Raw genomic sequence first — 15,708 nt, 5'->3', positions numbered from 1 at the left:
GCATGCCTGGTCAGTGTTTTTTATCACTGTGCTGTCATCACTGCTTGTTTCATTTAGCAGTTTTTCAAAGTAATTACTCCATACTTCAAGGATATCTTTTTCTCCTGTTTTCATTTCACCTTTATCATATATATATATATATAAATAAATGGTGTTTCCTATGCATTCACAAATTGATATTTTGCTGGATTGAAGCATGACAGTGTTGGACCTACTGTTTTAACAAATAGTAGCAAAGAAATTATTTTTTGTCATCACCAAGGCTCTGGTTGGGCTTACAATCAGATTCATTTGTGAATTATTTAACTGAAGCTTAATTGACAATTTCCTAATTTCACTCTTACCAAATGTCACTAGAGGTTAATAGCTCCAGGTCAATGTTTCCTATCAAGTAGCCTGCTTTCTGTTGATTGTTTCAAAGTTCTAGAGAAAGCTTTTGGATTAGAAAATACCGTATTTGCCAGCTTATAAGACGCACCTCCTTTTTTTTTTTTTTGTACACATTTTTTAGGAAGAAATTTTTTAACAGTAACACTTTTTGTACCCTTGGAATCTACAGTTTTGTTTGAGGCACATCAAAAGTCAGCAGAACCTCATCCATGTTTCCTATTTGTGCAAGTTCAAAATTTTCTCGTTTCCTTGTGTTAATGATGAATCGATGAAATTCAATAATCTTTTTTTGTTTTAGTCTGCATACATAACTGGCTTCTCTTCATGAATCGTGAACACCAAGATGTTGATCCAGTAAAGTTGGTGATCCCTCTGTTAGTGGCTATTGCTTTCACTTGATGATTAATCATTTCTGTAGACACTGAAAGTCCTGCTTTTCTGTGGTCTAAAATCCAAGCATTCAGTTCTGCCATTTTGCATTCCACTTTGTAGGTTATGTTTACTGTGAGTTGCTTTTATTAGATCCTCTTCCTGATTCCGCCAAGTTCTTATCATTTTCTCAGTTGGGGGTGGCCCGAAATGCCTCTCTGCGCCCTGTTTCCATGTTCTTTAGTATACGCAATCACACGTAGCTTGTATGCAATATTGTAGCAATGCTGACGTTTTTCAGACATAATTTATCAAGAAATTTAGAGAAAATTTAACGGCAGAAATTTATCACCATGCAGAACAACCGAGAAACAACAATTGGAAAATTTAAACGAACAGGAACATAGCTGTAATCGTCGATGACAGCGCATGCGCATCCACTGAACTCTACGTAACTGGAATGCTCTCACACACTGCAAGTAAGCAAGAAAGAAATCTCAGAACAGAGAAAATTTCCAGAAATGAAAGTAATAAAAAACTGAGTGTCGGCGTATAAGACGTACCCTGTTTTTCAGACCTATTTTCAAAGAAAAAAAGTGCGTCTTATATGCCGCCAAATACGGTAATTTCCATGATCTGTCCCGTGAGGTGAAACTCCTTGAAATCATAGTTTTTCTGCAACTTTGGCAACATCTTTGTAATTTTGGCCCAGAACTTTGTCTTTCGTGATATAATTGTACAGTTATTTCATAAAATAATGTTATCCATTGTGTATTTAAAATCTGCCAATTTTTAATAATTCAGTATCAAGTGGATTTGCATACACATTCAATTCTCTTTCATTTTTTGACAATATGCCATACATGACATGATATTTGTTATTAACTGCTTTAAATCTATTTATACTTGCAATAGATTTCAGAGTATCGCCAACTAATAGTTCTGATCATTAGTGTACTGCCACACAATTAATGGAGGGAATTTTTCTCTCATTAGTTTGGTAACCCTACTTTTACAACCCATCATATAACAGCTACACAATCACATTTTGACACAGACTAAGATTTTAAATAGTTTTCTGTCATACCATATGACTGAACATAATCAAGTAGAGTATCAGATATCCATTTTGCAATAACATATTTGAGTTCAATCAAGTCCAAAAAGAAATTCATGGCTGAGCTCATTCTACTGCTCAATACATAAATTTGAATCTTCCAAATTAAAGTGGATTTTGTTATCCAATATGTCACTTCATGTCTTCAGAAAATTTACTGTTTGACATAATGATTTTATTAGTCAATTTTAAAAAAAAATTTTTTTTTTACATCTGATATGGTTCAAGATACAATGTTAGTTGAATGAGGAATATAACCCATGTCAGTTTTATTTAATTCTTAGGTTAGTCTCTGATTAAAAATAAAGAAAAGACTGGTATTCTTTGGCTTTATATGCAGTGCAAAAAGTTTTTGCTGTTATTAATTTTTCACAAACAAACTTATTAAACACAGATTTTCAAGAGACTCATTCTCAGCTTCTGCAATCAGCTTTGCCCTCACTGTTTCTTTATGATTGAATTTTTTTTCTTTCTTAAAGATAGTAGCTGTTGCTGACTATTTTTATCCAAATAGGCAACTTCATTTTATGCATGTTCCTTAAAAATCTTCATATCCATCTCCTTTTCCAAACCAAGTTCCAATTTGCTTATGTAATTTACATCTTTTTTGCCAAGTCTTTTATTTGAATAATTTAGCCAGTTTACTTTGCACAGAAGTAATTTTATGATCAACTTGGCCAGTCATTCCTTGCTGTTGGTTGTTGATATCATCAGGAACAGAGGTCTTTAACATAGTCTCTCTAGTTAACTCATCACTCATATTCTGACTTCTTTTTAATTTTTTAACTGTGGAAGGTGAAAAGAAATTAATAATTCTTTTCATTTCAAGATAGTGTATTTTTTACTTAGATGAACAGAACATCTGCAACAGTCGAATAAAACTTAATAAAATAAATGATTTATTTAGCATGTTCACAATGGGCTGGAGACAAATAAAAATGATCTTGTGTAGTGAGAAACATCTCCCTACAAACACCATATTGCAGAGATACAACCAAAAGGAAGTATAGTTTTATTCTGGCAAGAAATGCAGTGCACAGGCAATCATTACTTCAAAATAATATAATGAATAAAATGTATTCTTTTCATGTGTATTTCATGAGTTGCAGAAACTAATCAGATTAAATTGTCAAAAGCAAATATTTTTTTATGGAGGGAATTTTTTTTTCGTTAGTTTGGTAACCCTACTTTTACAACCTGTCATATAAACTGTCTGAAAAATGCAAATTTTAAAATTTGTATTTTTCAAATAAAGTCTTCAAAAAAAATGAAACAAGTATGTTATTATTATTACACTGACACCTCCATGGAGTCCTAAGGCTCATTGTGGAAGACCCAAACTATCAACACAATATCTATCTTACCTATACTTGAAACCATTAACAGACAAAGCACTTACAACTGACTCAGGCAACCCATTCCATTCATTCACACCACTCTCCAAGTGAAAAACTAGTCCTTGCATCCTTGCCACACTTACCCAACTTCCAGGGATCACCTCTTGTTTCCCCCCCCCCCCTCTAGCCAAGTGCTGAAACATCAGTCCTATAAAAGCCCTTAAGTAATTTAAACGTTTCTATCATCTCCCCTCCCCTTTTTTTTTTTGCCTATTAACCAACTTTTACAATCCACAAACCCACAGTCTATCCTCATAGGGAGCATTCCACAGACTACTCACCATCTTGGTCATTTGCCTCTGGATCCTCTTTACCACCACATTCCCCAGGAAATGCAGGTAACCAGACCTGAGCACAATAATCCAGATGTAGTTGTATCAAGGCTTTATAAAGAGGAATGATAACTCCCTTATCTCTGCTTGTTAGTATGTTCTTCAATAACACCAAGTAATTCTGTGCTAGCCTGGCTACTTTAACAATATGCCATCTAAACTTCAGCTCTCTATCTACTCCTACCACTCCTTCCCTGGCTTCATCAATTTCCTGGAGTATGGTTCCCTCAATGTGATACACAATTTGTAATCTTTATATTCCAAAATGCATAACTTTACACTTTTCCACATTAAATTGATATCCATTATGCTTTGCCCATACTGTCAGCTTATTTAAGTCATCCTGCAAGCTCTCTACATCACCTTGATTAACTATTACCCTACCTAACTTTGCATCATTCAGCAAACAGCTGAATATCTCCCTTCAAATTATTTCCTGTCATTTATGTACAATTTAAAGCAGTGTGCCATAGGACTCTGTGCTTGGACCACTGTGCTGTGCTATCTGGATTCTGCTCCTCCATATACTACTTTTTGGTATCTGTCCATCAGCTACCATTTTATCCATATCACCAATATAGTTCCATGCATTATCCTGTCACATGTCTTTGCAAAATCCAGCAATATCATTGTGTAGCACACATTTTATAATAGGGAAACTATTAGTCCCTATCACCTCTGTCGTAACAATATCTTCACTTGGATGATATATCCTTGCAAAAGGACCACTCAGTTTTGTCTCCCTCCATTACCTCTCAACCATATGCACTCATTAAAGTCATTCTTCCTTCCATTCTTACTACATAACGAAAAAAAACTCTTTGGGATTTCCTTTTGCCTGTTTGGCTATCTCTCCTCATAATCTAATTTTGTCTTCCTTACCATGCTTGGCCACCTTTGTCCTTATATATACCCTCCACAACATTTTCTTTGTTTGCAGCTCATGCTTAATGATACCACTCATCCATCTAACTCCTACTCAATTTATCCTCCCGACCTTGGGTATACAGCGTGATATTGCTTCCTCCAGATATCCCTTGACTATTTCCAAGCACAGTAAACAAATATGTGCCATGCTAAGTATATCATAATCACCTGCTTTGTAGTTTCACATATACCCCTTCTTAACTGGAATTTCCACATTTTGCTACCTCCCAAGTCAAGACCACATGATCACTTTCCCCAATCATAGGCATTGCGGCCACCTTAGTCATGGACAGGTCTTATTGTGTACCTTGAGATCCCTCCATCACATTCTACTTCAAGTAATTATCTCTCAGTAAATGTATAAATTCTATTTTTTCCTTCCTGCCATGTGATCTTTCCTTCTTCCAGTCTCTCTGAAGTAAGTCTCCCATAATAATTACTCGATTTATATTCATTCCACTAGCCTTGTGATGCATGTTATCCTCATCTTCCACATCATCCCTGGCCTATAGCAGCAACCAGTTTCATATTTTGTCCTATTGGCCTCAATCTCACACCAGATTGACTCAAAAGAACTGCCATCTACCTGACTGACTCCTACGCTTGTTGATTGCAGTTCATCAACTATTATCAGCAATACCCTACTTCCTTTCCTGTCTATTCTATCCCTCTAACTACATCGTCTGCTGTTTGCCAAATTTTGCTAATACCTATAACATTTGGCAAGGTGTGCTAACCAATGCTATAAATTCCTCCCTCTTGTTCCTGAGCATCCCTTTAGACCTCCAACCACCTTTTCTTCTTTAATTTAGTACCTTATTCAATATTTTTGCTTGAGAGACTAGATTTTACACTTGGTCATTCTCACACTCATTTGTTTGATAGGTGTACACACTTGTTTGCATCCACCCTAATTTCTTTAGTTTTCCTGACTTTACACTTTCACACTCTCAGTGAAAAAAAGCTCGTTAGACACCTAACTCCAAATCCATTTAAGCGCATCCATCAGCATTGTACAAATCTTGACATCCATCAAACTCAAGCCATAGGTCCTCAAACTCTGCATCATTCCTTCTGCACAACCTTGTATTGATTTGTTAGCTATCATCACCCTCCTCCTCAGTTTACTTCTGTCATAGCATGGCAGCAGACCTACAAACTTCACTCTCTCACTCTTCTTTTTTGCTTTTTCCACTATTTCGCATCTTTCCTCATGCAGTACTTCTCACCTCTCAGGTTAATGGTTCCAGCCAAAACAGTCAATTTCTTTCAGCATTCTGACAGCATTACTAAAATTATTGATTTTTGCACCATGAAAACAAGATAGCACTTTCATGAAGTACCCCCCCCCCCCCTCCCCTTATCATGGAAGCCCATAAAAAATTATCTTAGGATTTTTTTTTTTTCCTCAGTTTGACTAATTTCTTTCTGTTTCTACAGCCTTTCAATCTTGTGCTTTGTCCTATGAAGGACTATATGCAAGTGAGCTATTTCTTTATTCAGGACTTCTATGTTCTCCTTGAACTTTCCAGTGCAACTTTCACATATGCTATCTTACTGTTACTTTCACTCACCTCATTTATAATCTCATTCCCATTTTTTTCACTTTCATTTAAATCCAGAACTCCATTCACTCCAATAATTTCACTTTCATTGCTTTCAGTACTAACTTCCACTACTTAATTCTCTTGTTTCTGACACGTCTCTGATTTCTTGCTTGTGAAACATCTAAGACACACTCTCTCCCTGCCACTATCATACCACAATCTTTTCTCTTGGTAATGAATATATAGCATACACACTACATTTCACAAAATCTCCGATGTCAAACTCCTTGAACAACGATGTCTTGGCTGTCATTGTTCTCATTTGCATCAGCGCCATAAATAAAACAGTTTTTCATACGCAATATAAATATATAAAAAAAATAAACACGTTCACCACACAGTCATACGCAATGATATTATATTCATAATTATCAAAATATCATTAAATCAATATTAAAACAATGTCTGTGAGCTCACGATCACATGATCTGTCCGGTACACTGTCCATTTATTTAATCATTTGTACAAAATGTGCCTCCCCAATGCAAAAGGGACATAATGGTCAAAGGAGTTCCCACCTAATGTCCATCTCACACGATTCAGTCTAATATGAACATATTAATATATAAATGTGAAAATAATTTACAATTCTAAAAATTGTTAGAGTTATAAAAAAAAAAAAAAAAAAAACATCCACAAATGCCCTTTATTCCTGAAAGGGAGTACATGATGCCATTTAGCCCTAACTTTTGAACACTGGAGGACAGCCAATCTCCACTCCTGTATAAAGTTTTATATAGCAAATATCTTAACAATAGATGTAGTGAAAAATGCAAATTTCATTAAATTACTAATATTACATAAATGTGTAAAAAAAAAAAAAAAAAAAAAAAAAAAAAAAAAAATATATATATATATATATATATATATATATATATATATAAATAGAAATTATTGATTATTATAAATTTCTAATTATATCTTATTTCTAAATTATACTGCTAGTTTAATGTTTTGGTTAATTTCTATTTCTTATTCCATATAAATTTATTCGACTGGCCAACTACCAGTTGAATAAATTTATATGGAATTTGTTCTGTTGGTTCATTCTCCATTGAGAATGCAGTTGAAGTTTTTCATGTTCCTGCCCATTTTCATAGTTGTGGTCCTTTTATTGTTAATTTTCATGCCAGATTTGTTACAGCTGTTATTCAATTTAGTTCAAGAATCTTGGAGGACAATTAGGTTTCTTGAATTTAGGAGTATATTATCTGCATAAAAATAAAGCTAAATTTGATATGTCCAATTCTGATATCAGGTTTTATGCACCTTGTTTCATAATGGGATCCCTACAGATGATGAATAAGTGGAGGTGGTGCAACTGCAGTTTACACCAAACTATTTTCCTGTGTGTTCTTTAATTCTAACTACTGACTTGCAGTTTAAATATAGACTGTGTTGTTCTGTTTACTGTTCCATTTACGTGTATACTTGTAGCATTTCGAGGTTTTTCTCTTGGCATCTTCTGTGATTTTTCCAGCTCTACAAAACCTATGTACATATCCTTGTTATATTCCCATGATTTCTCAACTATTTGTCGTCAGCTGAAAATCTGATCATGACAACCTCTGTTTGGCCTGAACTCCTTGCTTGTTTTTCACCAAGTTTCTCTTCCACAATTTTTCTTAACCCTGTTCTCAAATAAACTTGTATAAATTTTATATTAATCAATTAGTAGGGAAATTTCTCAGTAATTCTCCGTTTTATTTCCTGTTTTATAAATGAGAACTATGATCATTCAGAATTTGACCTTCTGATCAGCCTTCTGAATTATGCAGTACAGCTGCAATAAAACTTTTATATCTCTGTATTTGAGCATTTCTAGTCAGATATCTACTCCAACTATCTTTCTGCATTTCAGGTCTTGATATCTGTTTCTATCTCAAGTATTGAGATAGATCAGTATTGAGTACATTCCTGCTTTTTTCTTCTTGTATATATTTTATACTACTATTCCGTTACTTTATTTTCATTTGGCTCTCTTTCAGAGCATTTACTTCATGAATTTAGAATATCTTCAGGTTTGATATCACCTCTATCATGTACAGTTCCTTTTATAGCTCTTTCCTCTATTTCGTTTTCAATGGCTTCAAGAACATTTTTATACCTTCATCTTCTATATTCTTACCAAAATCTTCCAATGCCTTTTGTGTGATCATAGGGAAGACTGGTATTTTCTCACTTCAGATTTCTCTACTAATGCACGTTTCTCAAGGCTTTGTTATATCACCTGCTATCTTCCTCATGACTGTCTCTCACTGACATCAAACCCTATCCATGTTTTGCTGATGGTAGCACTTTTCATTCCTCCTGCTCATATGACTAACTTTACAGTGCTCAAAAATACCAAACTCCAGGATCTTCTATAATCATCCTTCATTGGCGTAATGACAACCCTGCTACCTCCATGAGATCAGCTGACTCGCCTTCAGTTTAAAAAGTCCATATTAAAGCTTCCTTTCATCACTACAAGAATCAAACTCAGACCTTTTCCAATGAAAGGGCACAATGGCATGTTCTTCCAGTGCAGCTAAGGAGATGCTTATAAAGTATGAAAGGTGTGAGAATGAGAGTTCTTCATTGATGCTAGTATTTGTTCTCTGATGTCACCTAAATCTTAAACAAGTAATATGTAAATTAGAAGAATGTTCCATTGTCTTTAACACATCAGTCATGTTAATAATGATTTACTTGAGTAGCCATGCTATTGTATTGCTTATTGCCAAATTACTAAGTAGCCAACTTGACGTGAAACACCTGTTTTTCTCACCTTTCCTCTCTCATTCTGTTTGTGAAAATATGACCTTAGAATACCTCTGATCACATATTCTTGAATCATTACATAGTACTTGTAGGATTATCTTTACAACCCACAGATCTTTTAATCACCTTTGATGTGGTTATTCTCTTCACAAACATCTCTCTGGCTGATACAATTAAATTGCTATGTGATGATTTTCCTCCTGATATTGTAAAATTATTCGATTTTTGTCATTAATTCAAAATGCTTCAGTTGTCAAAACAAATTGTACAAGCAGATGGAAGAAATGGCTATGGTATCTCCTGTTTTTCCTACTCTAGCAAATTATTTTATGGAACAAGTTGAACAGCCTATTCTCAACATTTTTTCACCTAAGCCATACATTTGGTACAGATGTGCAGATCATGTTTTTGCTATATGAAGCTTGTTTGATCTCCATGAATGTCTTGAAAATTAATTCAGTAAACCCAAGAATTAAATTTGTATTTGAATTGTCATTTATCAGAACTACTTTCATCTCTAACGATTATAATGCAAAACTAATCAATAAAATAATAATTATAGCTTCATCCTAATGCTTCTTGAATAAAAGTTCTAGAATTTCAGATCCACATGTTAAAGCACCATCAGAGAAAATTGCAAGATTTCTTTGCCAGATTGACCTACTGGTCTTTTCATCCAGTTTGTAAACTGAATTCTTTCCTTGTGTCTGAAAAACATTGCAAGATTTCTTTGCTAGATTGACCTACAAGTGTCTTTTCATCCAGTTTGTAAACTGAATTCCTTCCTTGTGTCTGAAAAAAACAAATATCCTCCTTCGTTATCCTGGAGTTATGGGATCCCTTGTTCTTGCAGTGTTTGTTGTTACGGACAGGTAAGTCCTTCTGCTCAGATTCATCTGGAGGAATATCAAGAATATATTTTGCTTAATCTGATAAGTCTGGTTCAGCTAGCCTTGCCTTGTCAACTAGACATAGAATTCATTGGAATAAAGCTTAAGTCCTACACAAAAGTTGTCTTCTGGAAAGATTACATAAAGTTGTGAAACACATATTCACAGTCCTAACCTCAAGATAAACAATTGCCTTAAACTTTCTCGGGTTTGGGAAGCCATCCTAAATAACACTCATTTATATGCTTCATAAAGCTGTAATTATTTAAATTTATTTCTTTGTATTTATTTATTATATATTTATAAATATTATATATTTATTTATTTCCGTGTATTGTATATTGATAATGGCTATGAAACCTATCAAATTTTTTTTTTAAATAATAAGTAATTTTTCTTCACATAAGTGGCATCAATTATTTTAATGGATGACATGTTTTTTTTTACATGCTTTAATATACTTTAATAATACTCTGATTGATCTTTATTCTTTTAAGTATTGACTTCGCACATTATAGCTATTTGTTGTTGATGTACCATAAAAAAATGAAAACGTTGTGATTATCTTGAACTTACCTTCAGTCATTCCTAAAAAAACATGTCACTTCTCTGGCATCTCCAGCCTCAAAAAAACTTGGCATTCTTTTTTCACTCAAGGTTACTCTTCACCTTTCCTGCTACCAGCTCTCTACAAATGTGCCCAACCTTAGAACACTGCTTTCACATTTGAGCTGTCACATCATAAACTGCTTTAAAAATTCTTGTTGCTACCCAAAAGAAGGCAGTTCAGCTAATGGACAACCCCCTCTCATAAACTCTTTAACTGCTCTCTCTCATAGATGAACTTTTCTGTACATCTTCTTACATGAGTACAGTCATACCCCGACTTACGTGAATCCGGAGTTACGCAGTTTCATATATGTACATATTCCCATCCCACTTCACATCTCACCACTAGTCGTGTCTTTCCGGTGCCAGCTGCATTCGCCAGTGTCGCACATGCTGTGAACAAGCACTGACGGGTTTTGTGCGATTGTTTAATATTATGTTCTTGATAAAAATTTTATCACATAAAAAATAATAATGTTGTCCAAAGGAAGCAAGTCCGATTCTTCTACAGCTAGCAAGAAAAGAAAAACATTGACTTTGGAAACAAAACTCAACATTATTAAGGATTTTGAAGGCGGAATGAAAATTTGTGAACTAGCAAAGAAGTTCGATCTAGAGGAATCCATAGTAAGAACAATCATAAAAGAAAGGATTACAGATTTTGGAGGACATTGATTCTAATGAGGAACGAATTGTAGCCACAAGGTAAGGAATAAAAAAATCATCAGCTTGCTATGAAGAAATTTTGCGTGACAAGAAAAAGACATTATGTCGTCAGACGAATGTATTAGATTTTATGAAGCCATTGACATCGAAATAACTTTCTTTTTTGTTTATGTATGAAAAACTACAATTATGATTATATTTCTTAAAACATATAGGTGTTTTTGTAAACCTTTGGTCCCAATTAACTAATATTTTGTATGCTTGTATGCAAAATTATTCCCGAGTTACGCGAATTCGACTTATGCGCTTTTTGTTGGTCCCACCTACCGCGTAATTTCGGGGTATGACTGTACTATTTGATGGAACTGGCATCTATCATTCCTTCGTTGCACCTACAATAACATGAGCTGCAGCTGTCTATCATCCATTTATAATTCAGCTGCTAATCCACCAAACCTGCTACTCCTAATCATCCTTTCTTGTGCTTACCTCTTTTCAGGAACAGCTTTCCCCATTAAGTATTCTGGTAAGACTACAACTTCCAGCTCTTTGAAAAGAAGCCCCTGCTTACACAGAACATCAACTTGCTATAGGTTCCATAACTTATTTGTAGGAGTGATATATTAAAAAGTTGATACTGCACTCAGATCTTTCAGAAGTAATTTCATTGAGGATATATTGCTGAGTAAACATTGTTCCAGATTATGATAAGATAGTTTCAGAAAAAAACATACAAATATCTTCATTGCAAACAGCAGAATAATTGCAACAATTTTACCTATTTGACCAGAAAATGTTTCCTTTATCTAACCAACTGATATGACTGAATTGTGAATATCTTATATTTTCAGCGTTTTCCTCTGACAAAGGAAACATTTCCTTCAGTATATCAATATTATAAAATAAAAATTCATTATATCAGTATTACATCAATCAATGCTTTGATATGAATCTGTCAAAAAGTTGGATAAATCTCTAGCTAGTTTATATGAAGTGAAATCAGTTCATTTGACCTAGCTGAGGATTTATAGAATTTTTTGATAGATTCATGTCAAACTGTTGATTGATGGATGTGATACTGATGTACTGAATTTCTTTTTTGGGGGAATATGCATATACTACCAAAAATAGTTTATATCTGACTTCTCATGTCACATTTTGTGTATTTGGCATGCCTTTGTTGATTAAATTGTTATACCAAAAATGCATGCACATTCCCAGACAGATTAATAAATCATATTTAATTTTGTAGTATAAAATTACTTATTTGTATACTCTACTTCTTTAGCAAGGTTATCAAAAATATCCGACACTTAAGAAGAGCTGTTACTCAGGTAAGGTATTTTTATGTTCCTGGAAGGCTTATAATCATAGCATTGTAAAAATTCATTCCAGAAGTTATTTTTCTTGTCAAGCTCAAAACAAAGATATATACATTTCTTGCAGTGTACACTTAAGGACTGGTGTGGAATGCTCCGATAACTAAAGATTATTTAATAATTCCTTGCTAGTCCTCTCTTAGCAATTTTCTTCTAGAGTATTTTATGTGTAAGTTTCTGATTATTATTATTACTTGACACCTCCAGAGAGTCCAAAGACTCATAGAGGGAGGGCATCTACTCTGTCATTCTCTATCTCCACCACCCACAATCTACAATGAACCACTACCACTAGTATTTTCACAGACAATCACAAACATCCAAGCCCATGGCAGGATTCTAACCAGATTTCATGCTTTATACTTTTGTGTTCTAAACTGTACATCATAAGAAATTTTCTCTGGACATTTTTGCCTGCTATTTGCTTCACATACATCTGTTAATCCTTTATATCTCATTCTGTTCAAATGTTTTTATGTGAATCCCATACTTGAATCCAGCTGCAGTCATTGAAGAGTCAAAGCCAGATAACTGGGAAGAGACTTCATATAGCCTTTAAGGAATGCAGAGAAAGAAAAACTGACTGGGACTTTTCAGATTTGAAATTAGCAGTAATCATTACTTAGTTTTCAATATGATACTTATTTTTATCTTTAAAAGAAAACATGTAAGAAAGTTTTAAAAAAGAATTGAATGTTTTCTTTAGAATTTGCCACTTAAGACTCCAAGGTTTGGTGTTTTCAAGCTAATTTTTTCTTGAATAATATTTGTATAGTTGAGTCTACAGCTTACTTCTAAGAGCTGCTTTCAGGAAAGCATGTGGTGAAGTTGTTTGTAAGGATGGAAAAATCAGAACTCCATAGTGAACATAAGTTAGAGGCAGTCCCCTGAAAAAGAAAGCATATCAAAAGCTTCTAGCATCAGCATAAGTCCTGAGAGAATATAGAGAAAAATTTAAGTGAACTAAGTATTGTATAAAAGTAGCTAAACAGAAGTCACGGGAATACTTTAGTAAGAATGTGAAAGATAAATATCATGAAGATGGCAAAATGTTCTGGAGGCTATTGAATCTTTGAAATGAAAGAACACTGTAGTACATGTCAGGAAATTGAAGACGATGAGAAATAGTTGAGAAATCCTGGGAATATAAATATAACAGGTATACTTAAATTATATAGATGTGGAAAATGCATACAAAGTGCCAAGAGTAAAGTTTTTCAAAATTCTCCAGTTATATGAAGTATATGGAACCTTATGTATAAACTGTATTTAAGTTGTAAATCAGCAGTTAGGATTGATGGAAGTACAGTAAGATGGTTTGATAAAATTAGATGCAAAACAAGGTTGCACTCTCTTTCCACTCATATTCATGAAACAAACCTGATATCAAATTTAGCTCTTTGCTTAATGCAGATGATATTGTACTCCTAAACAAATCCAATCCAGGTGTCCAGGATTCTTTAACTAAACCGAATAAGAGCTGTAACAAATTTGACATGAAAATCAGAAATAAAAAGAACGAAAACAATAAAAATAGGCAAGAAAACTTCATCTGCATTCTCAATGGAGAATGAACCTACAGAACAAGTAAAATATTTCCGCTAATTAGACGTGCTTTGTAGTTAAGATAGTAAATTAAATATGGAAATAGCAATAGAATCAGCAAAGCTGGGATGGTGGGGAGCCAGTTGAATAAATATATATGGAATAAGAGAAACTAGCCCAAACTAGTGTTCACTTATGGATCTCTGAGCTGGATTACAAATGAAGGCGTTAATCAAAGACTTGAGACCACAGGTATGAAAATGCTGAGACAACTTAAGGGGGAGGGGAACAGGTGGCATCAGTTGCAAAATCATATTAAAAATGAAGATATGATAAAGGAATATGACACTTAGCATTCAAGAATATGTAATCAGAGGTAATCTAAGGTCATATTTTCACTTAAACAAAATGGGAGAGGAAAAGTTAGCAAAATTAGTAGTTAGCATTAGTAGTAGTACTCGTTGAAAGATCTTTGGCGAGCTTTGTTGTGTATTTGTTTTTTTCTGATTGTTAAAGAAAGCTCTATGTCATACTTTTGGTTGAGTTCGAGGTTATATCGTAGTGTGTAGTGTTCGTGCAAGCTCCTGATAAGATAAGTATTATTTTCAGTTATCGTTGATAAAATTAATTAATATTGCGTAGTTTTGTTTGTTTTGCGTATTTTAGTGCGTCTGTTTGTGTGTTTTTGGTGTGTATAACTTATTATTTGATAAAACACGTTGCAATAATTATGGCACCTGTACGAAGGAAAATGGCAGCCAGTAATGATGGTTCGCCATCGTTATCAAAGAACAACAGTATAAAAGAAATGAGTCAGTGTACTAGCTGTGAAATGTACGCTTTACGGAGCGCGGTCGGAGTGTGGATAGATGATAATAAAGGATTGAATGTGTGTAGAAAATGTAGGGAGAATGAGGAATTGAAGTGTATTTCGGGTCGTGAGTGTGATATTTTTGTCAAACTTCATTCTGAAGTTTGACAAAATTTTGATATATCGGTATTTTGACAAAATACCGATATGACAAGAAACGGCAAGGTTGTACATGAGAATTATGAGAGTGTGAATGATAGTATAAATGGTTTCTCAGAGAATAAAAAAGATGAGATAGATGCATTGAATGAGATCGCGTTGTTGAATGGTGCGATTGAAAGGGCAAAACAGCAACTAGTGATGAACAAAAGTCGACTGAATGAACCAACCAATAATAAAAGGTATGACAGGAAAAATAGGCGTATGAATGTGAACATGAACAAAATGAAGGATAGAGTGCTGTATGGAGACTCGTTAGTACGAGGTGTGTTAGTAGAGGATTTGACAAAATCGTACCAACCTGGTGCGACCATAAAGGATGTAACTGAGTCTATTAGAGAGCAAAAGGAAAGGGTGAAAGAAATGATTGTTGTGGCAGGTACGAATGATTTGAAAGGAGATAAAATGGAAATGATAGAAGACCTGAATGAATTGTTTGAGGTAGCAAAAGAAAAGAGTGAGAAAGTTAGAATGATTAGTCTTTTGCCACGGTATGACAGTGAAATGTTTAAAAGGAGGGCCATAATTGCGAATGACTTTATGCATGGGTTATGTATGACGAGTGGTGTGGAATTTGTGGACGTGTGGAGTGAGTTCGATGGGCGAAAGGATCTATATAAGATGGATGGCTTGCATTTGAATGGTTATGGTGTAAGAAGACTTGAGAAAATGTTGCTGAATGTAGTG

At 34.2% G+C, this 15,708-nt stretch overlaps 1 protein-coding gene across 2 annotated transcripts in view; it reads left to right on the top strand.

Annotated features, from left to right (window-relative positions):
- LOC150096071 (uncharacterized) overlaps positions 1-15,708 on the top strand; it is a 229,974-nt gene that overhangs the window by 45,009 nt on the left and 169,257 nt on the right. For both annotated transcript variants that reach the window (XM_090409310.1, XM_090409309.1), the window contains exon 6: positions 12,356-12,401. In XM_090409310.1, the coding sequence (XP_090265436.1) occupies positions 12,356-12,401 (46 nt within the window). The remainder of the gene's footprint in view (positions 1-12,355; positions 12,402-15,708) is intronic.

Source organism: Typopeltis vanoorti, chromosome 19 (genome assembly GCF_054136105.1).
Source record: "Typopeltis vanoorti isolate ZY-2024b chromosome 19, IOZ_Tvanoo_1.0, whole genome shotgun sequence".
Classification (NCBI taxonomy): domain Eukaryota; kingdom Metazoa; phylum Arthropoda; class Arachnida; order Uropygi; family Thelyphonidae; genus Typopeltis; species Typopeltis vanoorti.
This window is presented reverse-complemented; position numbering and strand designations above follow the sequence as displayed.